Here is a 19,640-nt window from a genome sequence, read left to right on the forward strand (position 1 = left end):
GCCCGAGGAGAGTCCTGCACCTGTGCAGGAAACCTTCAGGTAGCCGGGGCCCTCCAAGCCTCAGGCACCCAGAGGATGCACATTGAAGTCATCTCCAGCCAAGGGGCAGCCTGCTCAGCAAACTGCCTCCAGCCCAGCTGCTGTAGCAGTTATCACACCGTGTAGCAGCACTCACAAGTGTATTAAGAAATCCACCTAGCCACATTTGGAGACTCTGGAACTCCAGCATGCCCTGTGCTGTTGACACCAGAGGCCCGTATTCACCCTGGGGCTCAGCATGGGCCTGGACACCGACAATCCTCCGAATGTCAGAGGCCTCGGCTGTCTCAGTGTAGAACAAGTTCTCTTGTTACAATCATTAATGATCATTGTTTTAAAGCATTTTTTCCATTATGCCTTTATTGTGAGCTGCTGACTTCCCCCTTAATGTAATGCCATTGTGCCCATAACTTTCATTAACATATGTTCTCCCATGGGCACTAGTGCGCATTGAAGCTGGTTGAAAGGCAGGGAACAGAAATGGAAGGAGGCGACAGACTATATATGCTAAGGTGAGTCTTATCTGGAATCTCTGATTGGACATCAGGGTGGCTGAAAACGGGTGATTATGAGGTTGTCTCTTGCCTCCTTGGCACGTCGTTCAATCTGACTGGCCTCCAGTGCAAGGTCTTCACCATCCAGTGCAGCTTGTTCCTCTCCCTTCTCCGCCTCCTCCTTGGTGGAGGAGTGTCACTCAGGCATCTTATCGTCATGCAAGGCCTCCTGCCTCTGCAGTGCTAGATTGTGCAAAGCACAGCAGACCACCAAGCTACACGAGACCCTCACTGGGGCATACTGCAGGGCTCCACCAGATCAATCAAGGCAATGTAACCTTGTCTTCAGTAGCCCAGTGGCCTGCTCGATGGTTGATCGTGTGGATCGTTGGCAATTGTTGTACCTCTCCTATGCTGCATTGCAGGTGTTCATCACAAGCCTGAGAAGCCATGTTGTCAGTGGGTAGGTTTTGTCCCCGAGAAACGATCCCTGAAGGCGAGTGGGGATGGGGGCCTGAAAAGCTGTGGCACTTGGGACTGTCGAAGTATGTAGGCGTCGTGGCTGCTTCCCGGGAAGCAGGCCCAGACCTGCAGGAAACACCTTTGGTGGTCGCAGACCAGTTGAACGTTGATTGAATGGAAGCCCATTGCAGAGCACACAGCAACACAGTCCGACAGTGGCTTGATAACCCCTCTCTTTACCTATGCAGCAATGCCTAGGCCTGTCTCCCCGTCAAGGCACTGAAGCCTCTCACCTCAGTTCTGCAAGTTGTAATGGCTGTAAACCGAAAGCACGTGAGTGCTGCCCACCATCCACTAAATCAAGAGCCAGCCATTAAGTCCCAAATAATGAGATGTGAATGCATTATAAAGAACCTCTCAGCAACTTAAAATAGCTTTCCATCTTGTAGAGGTGGCATTGCCTTGGTGCTTTCTCACCGCTGACAAAATCCGGAACCACTGTCAAAACGCTGGATTTCCAGGCGGATATTTCCGACACGATTCTCCGTCCCCCAACACCACCATACCTGCATTAAAAAGCCGCATTAAATTCTGCACATTAACTCTGTTTTTCTCTCTTCAGATGTTGCCTGGCCTGTTGAGTATTTCCAGCATTTTCTGCTTCTGTTTCAGATTTCCAGCATCCGCAGTATTTTACTTATGTATTAGTGTTTAATTTACTGGCACTTTTCTTCCAGGAATGCCAACTTTGAAGTAGTTCTGCTCTCCTCTCAGATAGGATTTCCGTTTGTCTTTTCCACCTTGTTCACCTTCATTGCTTTCTATTGCCCTTCTTATGCTTGATCAGGTAACTGCCAAAACTTGCTTTCACAGCCACATATCCTACCTCAGCAACTTATTCCGCGTGGATTCTAACTGAAATTCCACCCTTTGTGTTTCGGATCCACCCATGATAACAGATATCTCCTGGACATTCAGAATTCCTCGAACCATTGTTCTCGCGCATCCTATGATCCACTCTCAATGCTATGTGCCACTACATGCACACTCTTGACCTCTCTCTGAAGCAGCACCGACTCACTATCTCAAAGCTGTCCTGGTCCACAGTTACATTTCATCCTTCGTCTCACTCGGTGATTTAACAAAAAACTTTTCATCATCCTTTCAGGGGTGCAGGATCGCAAGCTTCAGCAACTCATTGGTACCAACTGCATCCTTCTTCCCTTTCCCTTCCCTCTGACCTCATCCCTTCTTTGAATCTCACCTTGCCATATATTCACGATACCATCTGACCTTCCAGTTTCACACTCTGAACGGCCTGTCCTCAGCAAAAGCCTCAGTTTCATCCACTTACACCCCCATCTCAATTAATTTTGAGCTCGGCATGATGCTGAGCTCAACTTTCATTGCCTCCATGCCAACTTCTTTCACCAGGAGCCATTACCCCCCTGCTGAAGGACCCATTTACTCTACTTCAATATTCTCCCTCCATCTGAACCCCTCCCTTGATCTTTTCACTGAGAACTGCCGGCATGACATCAGCACTCTCAGTTTCTCTGCTCCCCTCACTCACTCTAAGCTATCCCCTTCTGATATTGCAGTACTCCGTTCTCTCAGGTCTAACCCTAACAGCGTCATCAAACCTGCTGACAAGGGTGGTACCAATGCTGTCTGATGTACCGACCTCTACCTGGCAGAGGCCAAATGTCAACTCTCTGACACATGACCCCACCACGGAACATCAAGCCATTGTATCCAGGACTGCCATGGATCTCGTCTCCTCTAGAGACTTTCCCTCCACGGCTCATAGTTCTCCAACCTTGTACAGCCCACTTCTACCTCCTTCCCAAAATCCATAAACAGGACTGCCCTAGCAGACCCATTGTTTCAGCCTGTTCCTGCCCCACTAAACTGATTTTTTCCTATCTCGACTCTTTTTTTTCCTTTGTCCAGTCTCTTCCCACCTATATCCGTAACTCTTCTGACACCCTCCATCACTTCAACAGTTTTCAGTTTCCTGACCCTCACCGTCTCCTATTTCCAATCCCTCTGCACCTCCATCCCCCACCAAGATGGTCTGAGAGCTCTCAGCTTCTTCCTAAAATGAAGGCCCAACTAGTCCCCATCCACCAACACTCTCCTGTGCCTGGCTGAACTTGTTCTCATGTTGAACAACCTCTCCTTCAACTCCACTCACTTACTCCAAATAAAAGGTGTTGCTACAGTTACCCACATGGGTCCTAGCTATGCCTGCCTTTTTGTGGGATATGTGGAACAATCTTTGTTCCAGTCCTACTCAGCCACTGCAGCTCCCTCCCCCACACACCTCTTTTTCCAGTATGTTGGTGAGTATATTGGTGCCGCTTCCTGCTCTTGACCTGAACTGGAAAATTTCATGGACTTTGTTTCCAATGTCCAACCTTCTCTTACCTTCACATGGTCTACCTCCAACTCTTCCCTACCTTGACTTCTCTGCCTCCTTTTCTGGAGATAGACTATCAACCAATTTCACTATAAGCCCACAGACTCCCACAGCTACCTGGATGGCACTTACTCACACCCCACTTACTGCAAGGACTCTATTCCATTCTCCCAATTTCTCCGTCTCTGTTGCATCTGTTTGGACGATGCAACCATCCATACTAGCGCTTCAGATATGTCTTCCTTTTTCCTCAAACGAGGATTCCCCTCACTGTAGTTGACTGGGTCCTCGACCATGTCCGATCTATTTCCCGCACCTCTGCTCTCCATTCCCCTCCCTCCCAGAACCCTGATGGGGTTTCCCTTGTCTTCTTCCACCCCACCAGCCTCTGTATTCAGCGGATCATTCTCCACCATTTCCGCCACCTCCAAACACATCTTCCCCTTTTCGAATTCGAAAAGGACCATTTCCTCCACAACACCCTGGTCCACTCCTTAGTAACCCCAAACATATTCCCCCCTTTTCTACAGCACCTCTCCAAGCTCAGGAGATGCAACACCTTCCCTTTAACCTCTTCCCTTCTCACCCTCCAAGGCCCCAACACTCCTTCCAAGTGAAACAGTGATTTACTTGTACTTCTTTCAATTTAATATACTGTATTTTCTGCTCACAATTTGGTCTCCTCTACATTAGGCTTGTCTGTCATTGGTCTGCTGCAGTGTTAAAATGAAGCTTAACTCAAGCTCAAGGAACAGCACCTCATCTTTTAACTGGGCAATTTAAAGCCTTCCGGACTCAACATTGAGTTCAATAGTTTTTGATCATAACCTCTGCCCCCATTTCCTTGTTTTTTTTTGCTGGATTGTTTATGTTCCCCTCATTTCTTTCTTTATCCTTTTACTTTGTGTTTGGACGAATGCTATCCTGCTATTCACACCTCATCCAAACAGATCTTTTGTTTCTTTACTTGTCCAATTCCTTTGGTTTTGTACCATGAAACCCTTTGTCATTTAATCTGTCCTGTCCTCCACCCTATCACAGATCTTCCCTTTTGTTCTTCCTCCCCCCTTTCCCTCGCTCAAAACCTGTTATAATTCTAATTTTTGACAGTTCTGATGAAAGGTCACAAACCTGAAGCGTTAACTGTGTTTTTCTCTCCACAGATGCTCCCTGGCCTGAGTATTTCTAGCATTTTCTGTCTGTTTCAGATTTCCAGCATCTGCAGTATTTTGCTTTTGGACAATGTTATGTTACCAAGTGACTGGTGGCATTTCAAGTTTCAGATCCATGGTCTTGAAATTAAACTGCATATTACTGACATGGACACTAATGCATTCATCTGAAATTCCTCTCTCTACTATTTTCACAAAGTTGATTACTTTAGTGGAGGTGTGAGTTGTGTTGATGACTAAATACTTCACAGAATAGAATGGGACTTGTGCAGCAGGAATCAGACGTGAGAAATACAAGAAGTCAGGTTTGAACGTGCTTCACTTTTTCTCCTCAATTACTTCATGTTCAGAAAGAAATTTCATGAACTTCATTTTGTTGTGTTATTATACATGGGGTTGATAAGGCGATTAAGTGGGATCGCTAAAGGACAAAAACAACCATCAACTTCTTATTTAGCTTTGGTTCTTAACACTCCAATTGTTTTCAATACATAGAGGGATTGGGAATGGGGTAGGACAAGGAAGAGGCTTTTGGAGTAACAAATTTGAGACAGTGACTGTGGAGAGAGAAACCCACAGTTAACGTTTCAGGTCAATGACCTTTCTTCAGAGTGCATTCTAACGAAAGGTCATCAATCAGAAATGTTAACTCGGTTTCTCTCTCCAACAGTGGCAAAACATTACATTTCTGTTATACAGCCTGAATGAATCCAGTCACCTCATGATGAATGAAGATTTTTTTTAGAAATTGAAACAAGGAAAAATTATTTGAACATAAGGCTATATATGTCATTTAGCACAGTTTACTTTGCAATCTGGCTATCAAAGATTTTTTTTCTTCCTCATTATTATAACTGGTCTCTTCTCTAACCAACCAGCTTTGCACACTAGCACTGTTCATTCACCTCAACACAGTTGCTTGACAAGCTGGTAATTTAGGACTTGCTGTGACATAAAAACCTGTTTGAACGACATTATTCAAAAGCAATCACGCTCTTATTATCCCACCCAAAATAGAGTAATTACCATGAGTCCTTCTGCAGCAAATAGACAATAAAAAACTACAGATAAACAGTAGAAGAAATAAAATGGATGCAGAGAACCGATGCAGAAAAATGCTGCTTTGCTAAATAAAAACCATTTGTTGATTTCAACTAGATAAATCTGGAACACTTACATACAAAAGACCTATAAAATAAAAACTTTTTAAAAGTTTTCAACTGTAACTGGTAATTCTGAAGAGGACAAGGCCACCTGTATTAGAATGTATGTTAGAGAACAAGGAAATTGTTTTTTTTAATTTCTCAAAAGGACCATAGTTCCTTCTACAAAAGCAAAATACTGCAGATGCCACCAATCTGAAATCAAAACAGAAAATGCTGGAAATATTCAGCAGGTCTTGCAGCATCCATGGAGAGAAACAGAGTTAATGTTTTAGGTTGATGACCTTTCTTCAGAATGTGCTCTTCACAGATGTTGCCTGATATAATAGTTCCATCTAATTGGATGGGTGGTGGTGGTGGGGTGTTGGACATTAGTTATTTCTTTTTTTAAATCTGCATTCCATTCTCCAGCTGCGATACTACAGCTTATCCAATACCCTCATATTCCCTGATACCTCTTCGATCATGCTCCCTCAAAGAGAAATAGACTACTTACCATTATGGGTCATTTAGCTCCTCAAGAAAAAGATCTAGTTAAGGTTGAATGAACAAGCATAAACACAGATAATCAAATGACCTTCAACAAGGAGGAATTAACACTTGGAATTGGCTTCCAGATACTTTGCTGGAGTCAAAGACTTTCGAGTAATGGTTGAATGCTGTGAAGGAAAAAGTATCCGCAATAAAAAAAACATTAAGATGGCTAAGTGGCTTTTTACATCCATATTTATCTCATTCCTACATATCATTCCAAACCAGCCAGCCAATCTCAATGTTCACAAGCCAGACAAGAATAAATGAACAAAAAGAGCTAACCTTCCCTTCCCTCCATATATAAACATCATGCCTTAGCCTGAACTTGGACTTTATTTCACCAGCAATTCAATTAGAAGTCTGGTTCAAATATAGCACAGCTGACACCCAACTATTGGCCACGACAATTACAGCTGGTTTGTGTTTCTGGAGCATAGGCAACTGAAAGAGGGATTTTTCTCCCTCTTAAATGCTTAACACAACTTCAGAGAGAAAGTAAGCAGAACACAGCAAATACATCAAGATGTCATTAGACTTGCACTCAGCACGTGGCTGCCCCACCCCCCCGGGAGCCCGGGCGCACGTTCCACTGCTATTGTGATGTCAGCGGCGGTCGGCGCTTGCGCAGAAGCCGGCCGAGGGCAGGAGCTGGGTAAGTTCTTGCACAGGAGGGAATGGCTTATTGCTGTAGACTTGAAGCAGTCTGTCTTAGTATTTAGTTCCTGCTACACAGAGGCCTGGATTGACGGGTTCTATCTCAGTTCAGGTGAATTGAAAATCCAGGCTTCTCTTTCTTGATGACCATTATAAATGGCAGACCCTGTCTGTGCAGCAAATGATGGTCATGGAGTCTCTTTCATGGTCTGGCCTGTGAACAAATCAACCTGCAGTGGCTTTTTGACTCTGTTTCTCTTGGGATGTGGGTATTGCTGGTATATCCCACCCCTAGTTGTCCCAAGAAAGTGGTGGGCCTTCTTGCTGAACTGATTAGTTTTCTCAGAGGGCAGTTAGAGTCTCAACCACTTTGATATGAGACTGGAGTTACATTTAGGGCCAGATCAGGTAAGGAGTGGAGGTTTCCTTCCTGAAAGACCATGAGTGAATGAGTGGTGTTATCTTTACAGTAATCTGACAGCTTCATGGTCACTTTTGCTGATATTACCCTTTTATTTACAGATTTTTAAAATTGCATTCAAATTCAATTTCTTGGTATATGTTGTGGATGACAATTTATTGGGTTTTAATGATGTAACATTTGCAAGATTATTCTGTATGTACTTGCTCTTTTTAGAGAGTGCTTCATTTTATTAACATTTGTTGTACATACATTTTTACTAGATTCTAGTTAATACATTTGTGATTTTCTGTACAGCTTATATTTGTAAATCAGGGGAAGGGAGAGAGAAGAGAACAAAATTACTTAATATTTTGGTCTTGCCGCCTAAATGAGTGCAAGTTTACATTTCTAGAGACTGTTAGTTCAGTTCACAATCAAATCTGTATGAGCACAGCCCTGTAAAATGTTTATGGTCAAATTAGTATCTTTATTGTAACAGTACCTCTCTAAGTGCTGGATTTCGAGTTATTCTTTCACCAGAGACATTAACAGAATTCAAAATTCTCTCTCTGTAAAAAGTGACATAAAACTGTCCATGTGTAAAAACAGGCCTAGGAATATAAACACAAATTTTGTCAAGCGTCTGGCCTTGTGACTGGTTTGAAGTCATGGAATATGAAAATCTAATTGGGAACTGTTTTCTCCTGAGTTGAAAAGGCAAGTTTACATCTGATGGACTCAATATTATTTGAGGAATAAACACTCTGTTTCCTTGAAATCTACCTGTTATCATTTCAGCATCTTTCATTGAAAAAAACAACTTCCTAATTCCCAATCTTGTTTCATGATAAAGTTCTTGTTTAGGATTCAAGTTTTGTAGCAACATTATAACTGAGTCTAAGTTTGTGTGGTGGCTTGCCCATTGGAGTAAGCCTGCGTAGAAACTCTGGAGGGTATAGATTGTTCTCGTCTATAGAATCAAGGCTAATGTTTTTTTTTTAATTCACCTGATAGCTTTTCTAAAACCTTTTCATTAAAATCTAGTGAATCTTTATTTTTAGCACAAGGAATAACTTTCAAATAATTTCTATCAAGTAATTGTCCTGCCATTTTTCCACACAACCAATTCTATCAACTCATCCACCCTTCCCATGCCATTCTTTTCATGCCATCCCCAGCCCATTTCTTCCATCCCTCCCATCAATCTCATCCCATCTCTCTCAGAAACAATCTGTTCAGCCAGAATAACTCTGTTGGGCTCCCCTTACCCTCTGCTGTTTTTTGTTTCCCACCAACCCGCCCCCCCCCCACCCCCCTCCACCCGCAAAACCCCATTGCTGCCGTCGCCAACTGTTGGCAGCCACAGGTGTCATGTGCCTCCGTATGCACCAGGCACCACCCACCAAATGAACCCACCACAGATGTAACCCAAAAACCAATTAAAACAGTCCAGAAAGACAAATTGAGTATTAGTATTAGAGATGGTTACCACTGCACTATCTAGTAGCAGAGATTGAGTCCTGTATAAATAATGAATCCCAAGACTTGGTTGTATCGAAATCTTCAGAAATATTCTACACTGATCCGGATCTAAAAATCATAGACTTTGGAGAAGTGGGATTCTTAGTCTCAGTCAATTCAGAACATTGAAATACTGTGCAATTGTCAAGGGCGTACCCTTTCTTCCCCCTCTCCTCCCCCCCCCCCATATTGAGGAGGGGTGTCCCCACTAACTTTTGTTCAAATCTATTAGTGATGGATATGTATTTCTGAAATCTGTTTTATGAATTAGCAGCACAAGCACAGGTATATCCAGTGCTAAACAGTAATGCCCCCGTACACAATCACCCCTGCCATTTTGCCTGTGACAAACCCCTTGTTACTTATCTTGTCAGCTAGACCACCTTGGGAAGCTGTTTTTAAAGCTCCCTTTTACTGTTGCAAACTATACTATTTTTTAAAAAAAAACAGCTTCAGACCAGGAGCTGTGGTGAGAGCTATTACCCCCCATGTTCTCGCATCCCAGAACTCGAGTTTTCCTCCTCTGTGTTTGCAGACTTTCATCCACAGACCCTGGAGCCCCCTCCTTTGGGCACCATTGTCACAATTACCCCTCTATAACACCCTGCCAGTGCTCTCAAACTGGACTCCAACTTCCCTTCCCCACTCTATTTACCCCACTGGTGTTTGAGGGCATTCGAGGCCTCGCTTTAATGTCTTATCTGAAAGACGGCAGCTGTAACATTGTAATACTTCCTCAGTACTGAACTGAAGTGTTAGCCTAGTTTATGTGCTTAAGTATCTGCAACGGGAGTTGAAGCACAACCTTCTGAGCCACAGCTGACACTTGCAAGATAAATAACCTAGTTAATCTGTTTGGTATTAGCGGGGAGATCTCTCCTCCTCTTTGAATTGTGCTGTAGGATTTTATTGCAACTCAACACGTTTAATGTTACATTGGAAAGACAGTACTTCTGACAGTGCAGCATTCCCTCAGTAGTGCACCGAAGTGCCATCTTAGTTTGCTGCCTGTTCCTGTTGTGGAATGGGCTTGAGCCGACAATAATCTGACTAAGGCAAGCTGGCATTTGAGTAACATTTTGACACTGCAGACTAGCAGTTGTAAATGTGTACCATATGCAGAGACTTGCATGGATCAAATCAGTTTTAGAATTTCCATTTTTTATTAATGAAATTACACCATTATTTGATACCAGATGATGATCAATGCATTGTCTTGTCTCGTCACAAGGGACCCTTTTTGTAGCTGTATCTGCGGTGTAGCTACTTTTATAATTTGATTGCTGTCACCATATGCTGGGAAAGATTCTCCCAGCCATCTGTTGCAACATTGATCCCAATAATGAGCAGGATGGCATGCAGACTAGCACTTAAACTGGTCACACCAAACACACTGCATTATCAGATGGTTTGCACTTCAGTTTGTGCTTTGGTTCATAAGGAATGGTCTTTTTCGCTAGTTAAGCCCAAATCACAATAACCGTAGCATGTTTAGAGTGATGGAGTGCCAGCATGTAGTTATTCTTCCTCTTTGCAGCACTCTTTGTTTGGGCAAAGCAAAACTCTGCTCACTGGTGTCTGACTGCCAGTGAAATGTCTAAGGGCCAAGTTAAACAAAGCTATTTGAATGGTTTGACTGTCCTAATTTTGTTTTGAAATTAAATTTTAAAAAAATGTTTCAAGCTAGTTGTGAAGCTGAAGTAGCTCGTTCCTCCAGATGGTTTTCTCACCAGAGATAAAATTCCAAACTTCGTTCAGCTTGTAATTATACCAGGGAACCTACACTGCAGCAATGTAAGATGTTGCAGCATGACTGCACCATTAGAAATTGCCTGCTGTGATTGTCAATGTACTTTTGATAAACGTTGTTAAAATATGTTGCTGCTTAAAGCTCAGGACTTGTTTTTAATGTTGACTTTCCGCTGTGTCTAAGTTGTCACTTAGATTTGAGATTTACAGCGTAACTATTTGTACTGGGAAAAATGAGTAATCTGACTTTCTTAATATTCCGCCTACCAACCAATTAACAGGGACCTCGGCAGCAAATATGTCACTGAAGCATTCTGCTTGTAGAGTAATAAATTACCTTCATATGCAGAAGTTTGTACAGTTTTAGGGACAGTCAAGTATTTCTTCCATGTAAGCTCAACTAGGTAGGCTGTATTTTGTCAGTAATTAGATTTCTCTCCAATTTAGACATATTGAAGAAATACTGGCAATGCTCTCCCTCTTATTGAAAGCTGCCACCTTCTTGTGGAGGAAAGCTGACGATGACTTTGAACAGGATAGATATGAAGCTGAAGGTACTGGACTTTAATCAATATTGTGATGTGGAAAATCGTCTTCTACTTTTAAGGAATAACAACATCTATATAATCACATTGATACCAATCACACACATGTGATTAGTATCAGTGTTATTGAAATATGGTCGCCTCAGGCTCAGTATCATCTGAAGCGTACCTCGCGCACTCAACAAGCACACTCTGCATTTATCGCATACCATTATCAGTAGCAAGCAAGAAGTCCACTCCACTTTTGCTTGTGGATATTTTACCAGTTTTTTGTTTTTTGCTGCATGGATCATGCATGGTAAACAAAACTGGACAGTGATGACAGATACAATTTCCACCATATAGTCTTAGAGGGAAAAAAATGTAAATTATTTAGATGCTTTATAAATGAGTGCAGTTACATTGCATGTTTGAGAGCAAAGAAATTTGGTAGCCTGTGTAGCATTGGTCTGAAATGTTATTTTTCATACTAATACTGCAGTGTACAATGGAAATAGACACCAATGGGTTCTTTAAGCAGTTCTGATTTACTTTTGATTTGTGTTCTCCCCATTTGGACTATCTTTTGAATGTATTTAATCTTCCAATTGTTTGCATTACTTAAGGGGAGGTGGTGGCATAGCGGTAATGTAACTAGACTAGTAATCCAGAAACCAGGCTAATGCTCTGGGGACATGGGTTTGAATCCCACCATAGCAAATGGTGAAATTTGAATTCAATTAATAAATCTGGAATTAAAAATAACATTGGTCTAATGGTGACCATGAAATCATTGTCGATTGTTTTAAAAAACCCATCTGGTTCACTAATTTCCTTTAGGGAAGGAAATCTGCTGTCCTTACCTGGTCTGGTCTACATGTGACTCCAGACCCACAGCAATGTGGTTGACTCTTAATGTCTTCCAAAATGGCCTACCAAGCCTAGCAAGGGCAATTAGGGATGGGCAAAAATGCTGGCCTAGCCAGCGTTGCCCACATCCCACAAAACAAATAAAGAAAAAAAATTCCTCATGCCAGTTATTTTCAAATTGTGTAAATTAGAATTTCTATCATGTTCATTGTGTTCTTCACAAGTCCATGCAAAAGCTTCAATTTGAAGAAGGTGCATTATAGTTTTGATCCCCTCCTAAAAGGCACTGACTCTTAATCTTCCAACTCTGGTTGAATGTATTCTTGAAGTTTTGATCGTGTGACATTTGCCCACTGTGTGCGTTTACCTTGAGCGGTTCAGTATTCTAGTATTTCTAAGACAGTGTAAAATAATTGTCATAAAATACAATAATGTTCTTAGACGAGATACACAATTTAGACAGAAACAGTTTGAAATCATGTTACTTAGACAAGTATTACATGTGTCAGAATTGGAGTGGCCAAGGACAAAATCCATTGTCAAATTACTTGTAGAAACTGGAAACTTTCGATAGGTTTTAGGTTGTAGATGGTCAGTTTCTATCTGAGCTGCTGCCCTGCATTCCATTTTCGCTGTCTCCTGCACACGCAGCTGGCATTGCTATGGTAACCATTCACTGCCCCATTCAGCAGCACCAGCCGCTCCACAGCTCTTCACTCTCCATCAACGATTGTTTTTTCCGAATCAACTTTGGCTGCAGTGGAAGGAGTTGCCATTTTTAATAATCAGCCATTGCCAGTGCACTGTCCATTATCTGTGGCCTCTACACAAACGCATAGCTGTATGATTTTCGTCAGCAGGTTGCAGCCATGGAGCCTTGCTGCCACTGGGAAGATCGGGCCTGGCAATCCTGGTGTCGGGATCCGTGGCGGGCTGCTGCCCCTACGATCTTCTGGTCCCCCACCCCACCACAGAGTCTGACAACGGGAGCTCAACAAAATTCAGTCTGTGTGTGCACACGCACATTTGCAATCCAGGAGACAGTGCACAATGATCAGGAGTGAAAACCTTGGCAATTTTTAATTTTCCTTTACTGAAGGGACACTGAGGCTAATTGCATTAGTTCAAATGCTATTTCAGCTGAGCTCAGCTAACTCAATACGAAGCAAGAATTGAACTGTGTATTTTTTTTGTCTAATATGGCTTAGTGCTACACCGGACAGGTGGTGCTTATACCCAGTAGGCCATCAGGTGAGATCAAGCAATAGTACATTTAGTATTTTGAACAGTGGAATTCAAATAAGGAGAATTAGTTTTAATTGTAAAAAGGCAGATTGTCTATTTCTATTATATTATTAGTGCTATTGTGTGTAAATGGTTGACTGGTACCTGTAGTATAAAATAACTTTTAAAATTGTTTTTTTAGATTGTACAGAGTATAAAAATGTACTTGGAGCGACTGTCACCAGGTTTTGTGGTAAATATGGTTTAGTTGATGACTCCATCTACTTCACGTCGAATGATGTGCTGGGAGGTATGCCTTTGCAAGTCGGCCAGAAGGTGAACATAGTGGCCCAAAAGAATGAGACGTCGGGAGGTTGGAAAGCAGTCAAGGTAGTGATATAGATGCTTACTTATTCTATTCTGATAACACAGTGAACTTTGAAACGTAGCATTTAAAACAAATATTTGCATTCAAGTGCATCGTTCCAGTGTATTGGCACAGTGGACCAAGTATTTTTTTTTTACCATGCTAGAATTTGTGTGATTCTATGGATCTCACTGCTGTAAATTACCATGCCTGGCCAAATGTCATGTCCTAACAAGTTGCTTACAGATGTTCCTGTTGTTCATGATGGCCAATTTAGTCTGAAGACTTCTGTTTGACAAAAAATGCTTTACTTGTTGATTTTTGATGACAGATGGTTGTCTAAAAAGCCAACCCTGTAATCTGTTTATAATTGCTTCAGGTACAGACTCATTGCATTCTAATAGCAAATAAATGTATCTTGCTACCCTCCACGAGTTAACCTTTTTTTTCTATCACTTTTGGTGACTCATCAAGGTAAGAGAGGGCAGCGCTGGAGAATAGACTGCAAGGTTTTGGTCATTAGGTAGCATCACACTGTTGGGTCAGGTGTACTTTTGCATGGTTCAAGTGCAGAAGTAAAGGCCCTTAGCCTTATTGCCCTTAGCAATATCCTTTGAATAATGCCAGCTATTGGAAGAAACCCTCCACTACACCAGTGTTCTTTTTTTCATTTTTCACAAAGAGGTCCTGCTGCCTTGAAATTGCTAGTTTGTCCTGTTAAGTTGAGTTTGGTACAGAAGATGCTTGGTTATAAGGAATGAAGTTGAGATATTCTAACAAATTTATGTCCTTATGATTTCTATAAATGACTTGGATGAAGGGACAGAAGGTATGGTAGCTAAATTTGCCGATGACACAAAGATAGTGTCAGGCAGACCCCCACCTGCCAAGAATGAGGCATATTAATGTTGTCATGTGAACATTGATTTTAAACTTGCTGGGAAGAAAAGAAGGCCTGTTTCAAGGGCTGCCAGACACTTAGCTGAAAAACATTTGCATACTAACAGACAGTGTTTGTGGAGACAAAAGAGCCATTCCCTGACACATTCAACCCACCAATGGATTTTGATCACTAGACAGTGAAGGTATAAGGAAGAGCATTCCAGAGATTGCTAAGGTGTTGCAATCCACAAAAGCCATGACTGGTTAAACCAGTTGGTCACATGACTAGCTGGTCCAGAGTTTTTTGAACTAGCCACAGAGTTTTTGAACTCTGAAAAGACTGTTTGCCCCTAGAATGAGAAGACCTCTCCTGTTTGCTCCCATCTCTTTATCACAAGCCTCTGAATCCATTGAAGACACATGAACCACAAGAGAGAAAAGTCTTCTACACTGAACAAGGTTTAACAAGAATACTGGGCCCCAACGAAAAGCAAGACCTACCTACAATCAACGACTTTACAGCGAGCTCGAAGAACAGTAACCAAAACCATTTTCAGATATTGCCTCAAACTTTTCCACTTTATCTCTTCTGCTCTTTTCTGTCTCTGTCTGCATGTGTCTATTGCCTATGCATGCTAGTGTGGGTGCGTCGCATATCCGTAGGCATTAACCAAATTAGAGTTTTTTAATAAAGTTCAACCTTTTTTCTTTAAACCTAAGAAAACCTGTTTGGCTAGTTTCTTTGCCTTATAATTAGAAGTTACTGAACAAGGATTCAGTAAGGGGGAGCTTAAAAAAAAAATGGTGTATTTAAAATAAAATCCTGTTACGGTAAGAGCAGGTGAAGGCTGAGAGGGAACCCTAGACCCCTTTCTCACCTGGGCGTAACACAAACCTGGGGGCTACCGTCCTGGATTTTACCCACAGACAAATGAGAGAAATTGGAAGTGAGAAGCAGATGTTCTTGTGGTTGTGTGTGCTTGAATACTAACATGTCTGCAACAGAATCTAGTAGCTTCCCAAGCCAGGGTGATGTAACTTAGAAACATAGAAAATAGGAGCGGGAATAGGCCATTCGGCCCTTCGAGCCTGCTCCACCATTCATTATGATCATGGCTGATCATCCAACTCAGTAACCTGTTCCTGCTTTCGCCCTATACCCTTTGATCCCTTTAGACCCAAGAGCTATATCTAAATCCTTCTTGAAAACATACAATGTTTTGGCCTCAACTGCTTTCTGTGATAGCAAATTCCACAGGCTCACCACTCTCTGGGTGAAGAAATTTCTCCTCATCTCAGTCCTGAAAGGTTTACCCTGTATCCTTAGACTATGACCCCTGGTTCTGGACTCCCCCACCATCGGGAACATCCTTCCTGCATCTACCCTGTCAAGACCTGTTAGAATTTTATAGGTTTCTATGAGATCCTCCCTCACTCTTCTAAACTCCAGCGAATATAATCCTAACCGACTCAATCTCTCCTCATATGTCAGTCCCGCCATCCCAGGAATCAGTCTGGTAAACCTTCGCTGCACTCCCTCTATAGCAAGAACATCCTGCCTCATAAGGAGACCAAAACTGCACAATATTCCAGGTTTGGCCTCACCAAGGCCCTGTATAATTGCAGCAAGACATCCCTGCTCCTGTACTCGAATCCTCTCGCTATGAAGGCCAACATACCATTTGTCTTTTTTACCGCCTGGTGCACCTGCATGCTTACCTTCAGCGACTGGTGTACGAGAGCACCCAGGTCTCGCTGCATATTCCCCTCTCTCAGTTTATAGATGTTCACATAATCTGCCTTCCTGTTTTTGCTACCAAAGTGGATAACCTCACATTTATCCACATTATACTGCATCTGCCATGCATTAGCCCACTCACTCAACTTGTACAAATCATCCTGAAGCCTCTCTGCATCCTCCTCACAACTCACCCTCCCACCCAGTTTTGTGTCATCTGCAAATTCGGGGATATTACATTTAGTTCCCTCATCTAAATCATTAATATATATTGTGAATAGCTGGGGTCCTAGCACCGATCCCTGCGGTACCCCACTAGTCACTGCCTGCCATTCGGAAAAAGACCCACTTATCCCTATTCTTTGTTTCCTATCTGCCAACCAATTTTCTATCCATCGCAATACACTACCCCCAATCCCATACGCTTTAATTTTACATGCTAATCTCTTACGTTGGACTTTGTCAAAAGCCTTCTGAAAGTCCAGATAAACCACATCCACTGGCTCCCCCTCATCAACTCTACTAGTTACATCCTGGAAGAATTCTAGTAGATTTGTTAAGCATGATTTCCCTTTCGTTAATCCATGCTGACTCTGCCCGATTCTACCACTTCTCTAAGTGCTCTGCTATAAAATCTTTGATAATGGACTCCAGAATTTTCCCCACTACTGACATCAGGCTGACTGGTCTATAATTCCCTGCTTTCTCTTCACCTCACTTTTTAAATAGTGAGGTTACATTAGTTACCCTTCAATCTGTAGGAACTGTTCCAGAGTCTATAGAATCTTGGAAGATGACCACCGATGCTTCCACTATTTCTAGGGCCACTTTCTTAAGTACTCTGGGATGCAGGTCATCAGGCCCTGGGGATTTATTGGCCTTCAATCCCATCAATTTCCCCACCATTTCTCTACTAATAATGATTTCCTTCATTCCTCTCTCTCCCTAAGCCCTGTGTTCCCCAACATTTCTGGTATGATATTTGTGTTCTCCTTTGTGAAGACAGAACCAAAGTATGCATTTAATTGGTCAGCTATTTCTGTGTTCCCCATAATAAATTCCCCTGTTTCTGACTGTAAGGGACCTACATTTGTCTTCATCAATCTTTTTCTTTTCACATACCTATAGAAACTTTTACAGTCAGTTTTTATGTTCCCTGCAAACTTGCTCTCGTACTCTATTTTCCGTTTCTTGATCAATCCCTTGGTCCTCATTTGCTGAATTCCAAACTGCTCCCAATCCGCAGGTCTGTTGTTTTTCCTGGCAAATTTATATGCCTCTTCCTTGGTTCTAATTCTATCTCTAATTTCCTTTGTAAGCCATGGTTTGGCTACCTTTCCCGTTTTACTTCTGCACCAGACAAGGATAAACAATTGTTGCAGTTCATCCATGCACTCTTTCAATGTTTGCCATTCCCTATCCAACATCATCCCTTTAAGTAACGTTTCCCAATTCGTCATGGCCAACTTGCGCCTCATACCTTCATAGTTTCCTTTACTAAGATTCAGGACCCTAGTCTCAGAATCAATTATGTCACTCTCCATCTTGATGAAGAATTCTATCATATTATGGTCGCTTGTCCCCAGGGATCTCAACTGGATTGTCAATTATTTCTCTCATTACACAATGCCCAGTCTAGGATGGCCTGTTCTCTAGTTGGTTCCTCAACGTATTGGTCCAGAAAACCTTCCCATATACACTCCAAGAATTCCTGCTCTACGGTATTGTGACTAATTTGATTTGCCCAATCTATATGCAGATTAAATTCACCCATAATTACAGATGTTCCTTTATCACATGCATCTCTGATTTCCTGTTTAATGCCATCCCAACATCACCACTACAGTTTGGGGGTCTATATACAACCCCCACTTACGTTTTTTGCCCCTTTGTGTTTCTCAGCTCTACCCATACAAATTCCACATCGTCAAAGCTAATATTGTTCCTCACTATTGTGTTAATTTCCTCTTTAATCAGCAACGCAACTCTACGCCTTTTGCTTTTTGTCTGTCCTTCCTAAATACTGAATATCCCTGGATGTTCATTTCCCACCCCTGGTCACCTTGCAGCCATGTCTCCGTAATCCCGACTCTGTCATACCCGTTTACGTCTATTTGCGCGATTAATTCATCCACTTTATTGCGAATGCTCCGCACGTTAAGGCACAAAGCCTTAAGGCTTGTCTTTTTAACATTACTTGTTCCCTTCCCACTATTTTTCACTGTGGCCCTGTTTGATTCTGGCCCTTGATTTTCTCTGCCTATCACTTTTCTTATTCCCCTTACTTTCTTTTGTTCTTGTCTTTGATTCCCTCCTCCTCTGACTTCTTGCAAAGGTTTCCATCCCCCTGCCATTTTAGTTTAAACCCTCCCCAACCACTCTAGCAAATACTCCCCCTAGGACATCAGTCCCGGTCCTGCCCAGGTGTAACCCGTCCAGTTTGTATTGGTCCCACCTCCCCCAGTACCAGTCCCAATGTCCCAGAAATCTAAAACCCTCCCCCTCACACCATCTCTTCAGCCACGTATTCATCTGATATATCTTGCTATTTCTGCTCTGATTAGCACGTGGCACTGGTAGTAATCCTGAGATCACTACCTTTGAGGTCCTACTTTTGAACTTACTTCCTAGCTCTCTATATTCCGCTTTTAGGACCTCATCCTTTTTTTTTTTACCTATGTCGTTTGTACCAATGTGTACCACGACCACTGGCTGTTCACCCTCCCCCTTCAGAATGTCCTGTAACCGCTCTGAGACATCCTTGACCCTGGCGCCAGGGAGGCAACATACCATCCTGGAATCTCTTTTGCGGCTACAGAAATGCCTATCTATTCCCCTTACAATTGAATCCCCTATAACTATTGCATTCCCACACTTTTTACTACTCCCCTGTGCAGCAGAGCCAACTGTGGTGCAACAAAATGGGCTGTTGCTCTATTCCCCTGAGAGGCCATTCCCCCCCAACAGTATCCAAAGCAGTATACCTGTTTTGCAGGGAAATAGCCACAGGAAATTCCTGAACTGCCTGCCTAGTCCTCTTGCACTGCCTGGTGGTCACCCATTCCCATCCTGCCTGTGGGGTCTAAGCCTGCGGTGTGACCACCTCTCTATACATGCTATCCATGATACTCTCCGCCTCGTGCATGCTCCACAGTGTCCCCAGCTGCCATATTGGGATAAGTTAAAAGCACTGTTTATGGAGGAGTTGATGAAACTGGCTGTGCAGTGTGGGATCACTGTACATGGCAAGGCTAAGAAGTCTGAACTCCTTAGGCTGGTTGCCAACCATTTTTCCCTTGAATCTGAAGAAGCAGAAACATGGTTACAAGTAGACTCCGACAGGGTATTGCTGGCAAAGATACAATTGGAACAGAGGCAACTTGAATTAGAGGACGGAAAAAGAAAGAGAGAGAAAGAAAGAG

General features: G+C 42.6%; 1 protein-coding gene across 1 annotated transcript in view; it reads left to right on the forward strand.

The window, feature by feature from the left end:
• The first annotated feature begins 7,315 nt into the window (after positions 1-7,315).
• The window catches only part of mov10l1 (Mov10 like RNA helicase 1), a 75,874-nt gene continuing 63,549 nt past the window's right edge, over positions 7,316-19,640 (forward strand). The window contains exons 1-4 of the mRNA XM_068059649.1: positions 7,316-7,348; positions 7,463-7,556; positions 13,434-13,621; positions 19,373-19,561. Of these exons, the coding sequence (XP_067915750.1) occupies positions 7,316-7,348; positions 7,463-7,556; positions 13,434-13,621; positions 19,373-19,561 (504 nt within the window). The remainder of the gene's footprint in view (positions 7,349-7,462; positions 7,557-13,433; positions 13,622-19,372; positions 19,562-19,640) is intronic.

Source organism: Heterodontus francisci, chromosome 27, assembly GCF_036365525.1.
Source record: "Heterodontus francisci isolate sHetFra1 chromosome 27, sHetFra1.hap1, whole genome shotgun sequence".
Taxonomy (NCBI): domain Eukaryota; kingdom Metazoa; phylum Chordata; class Chondrichthyes; order Heterodontiformes; family Heterodontidae; genus Heterodontus; species Heterodontus francisci.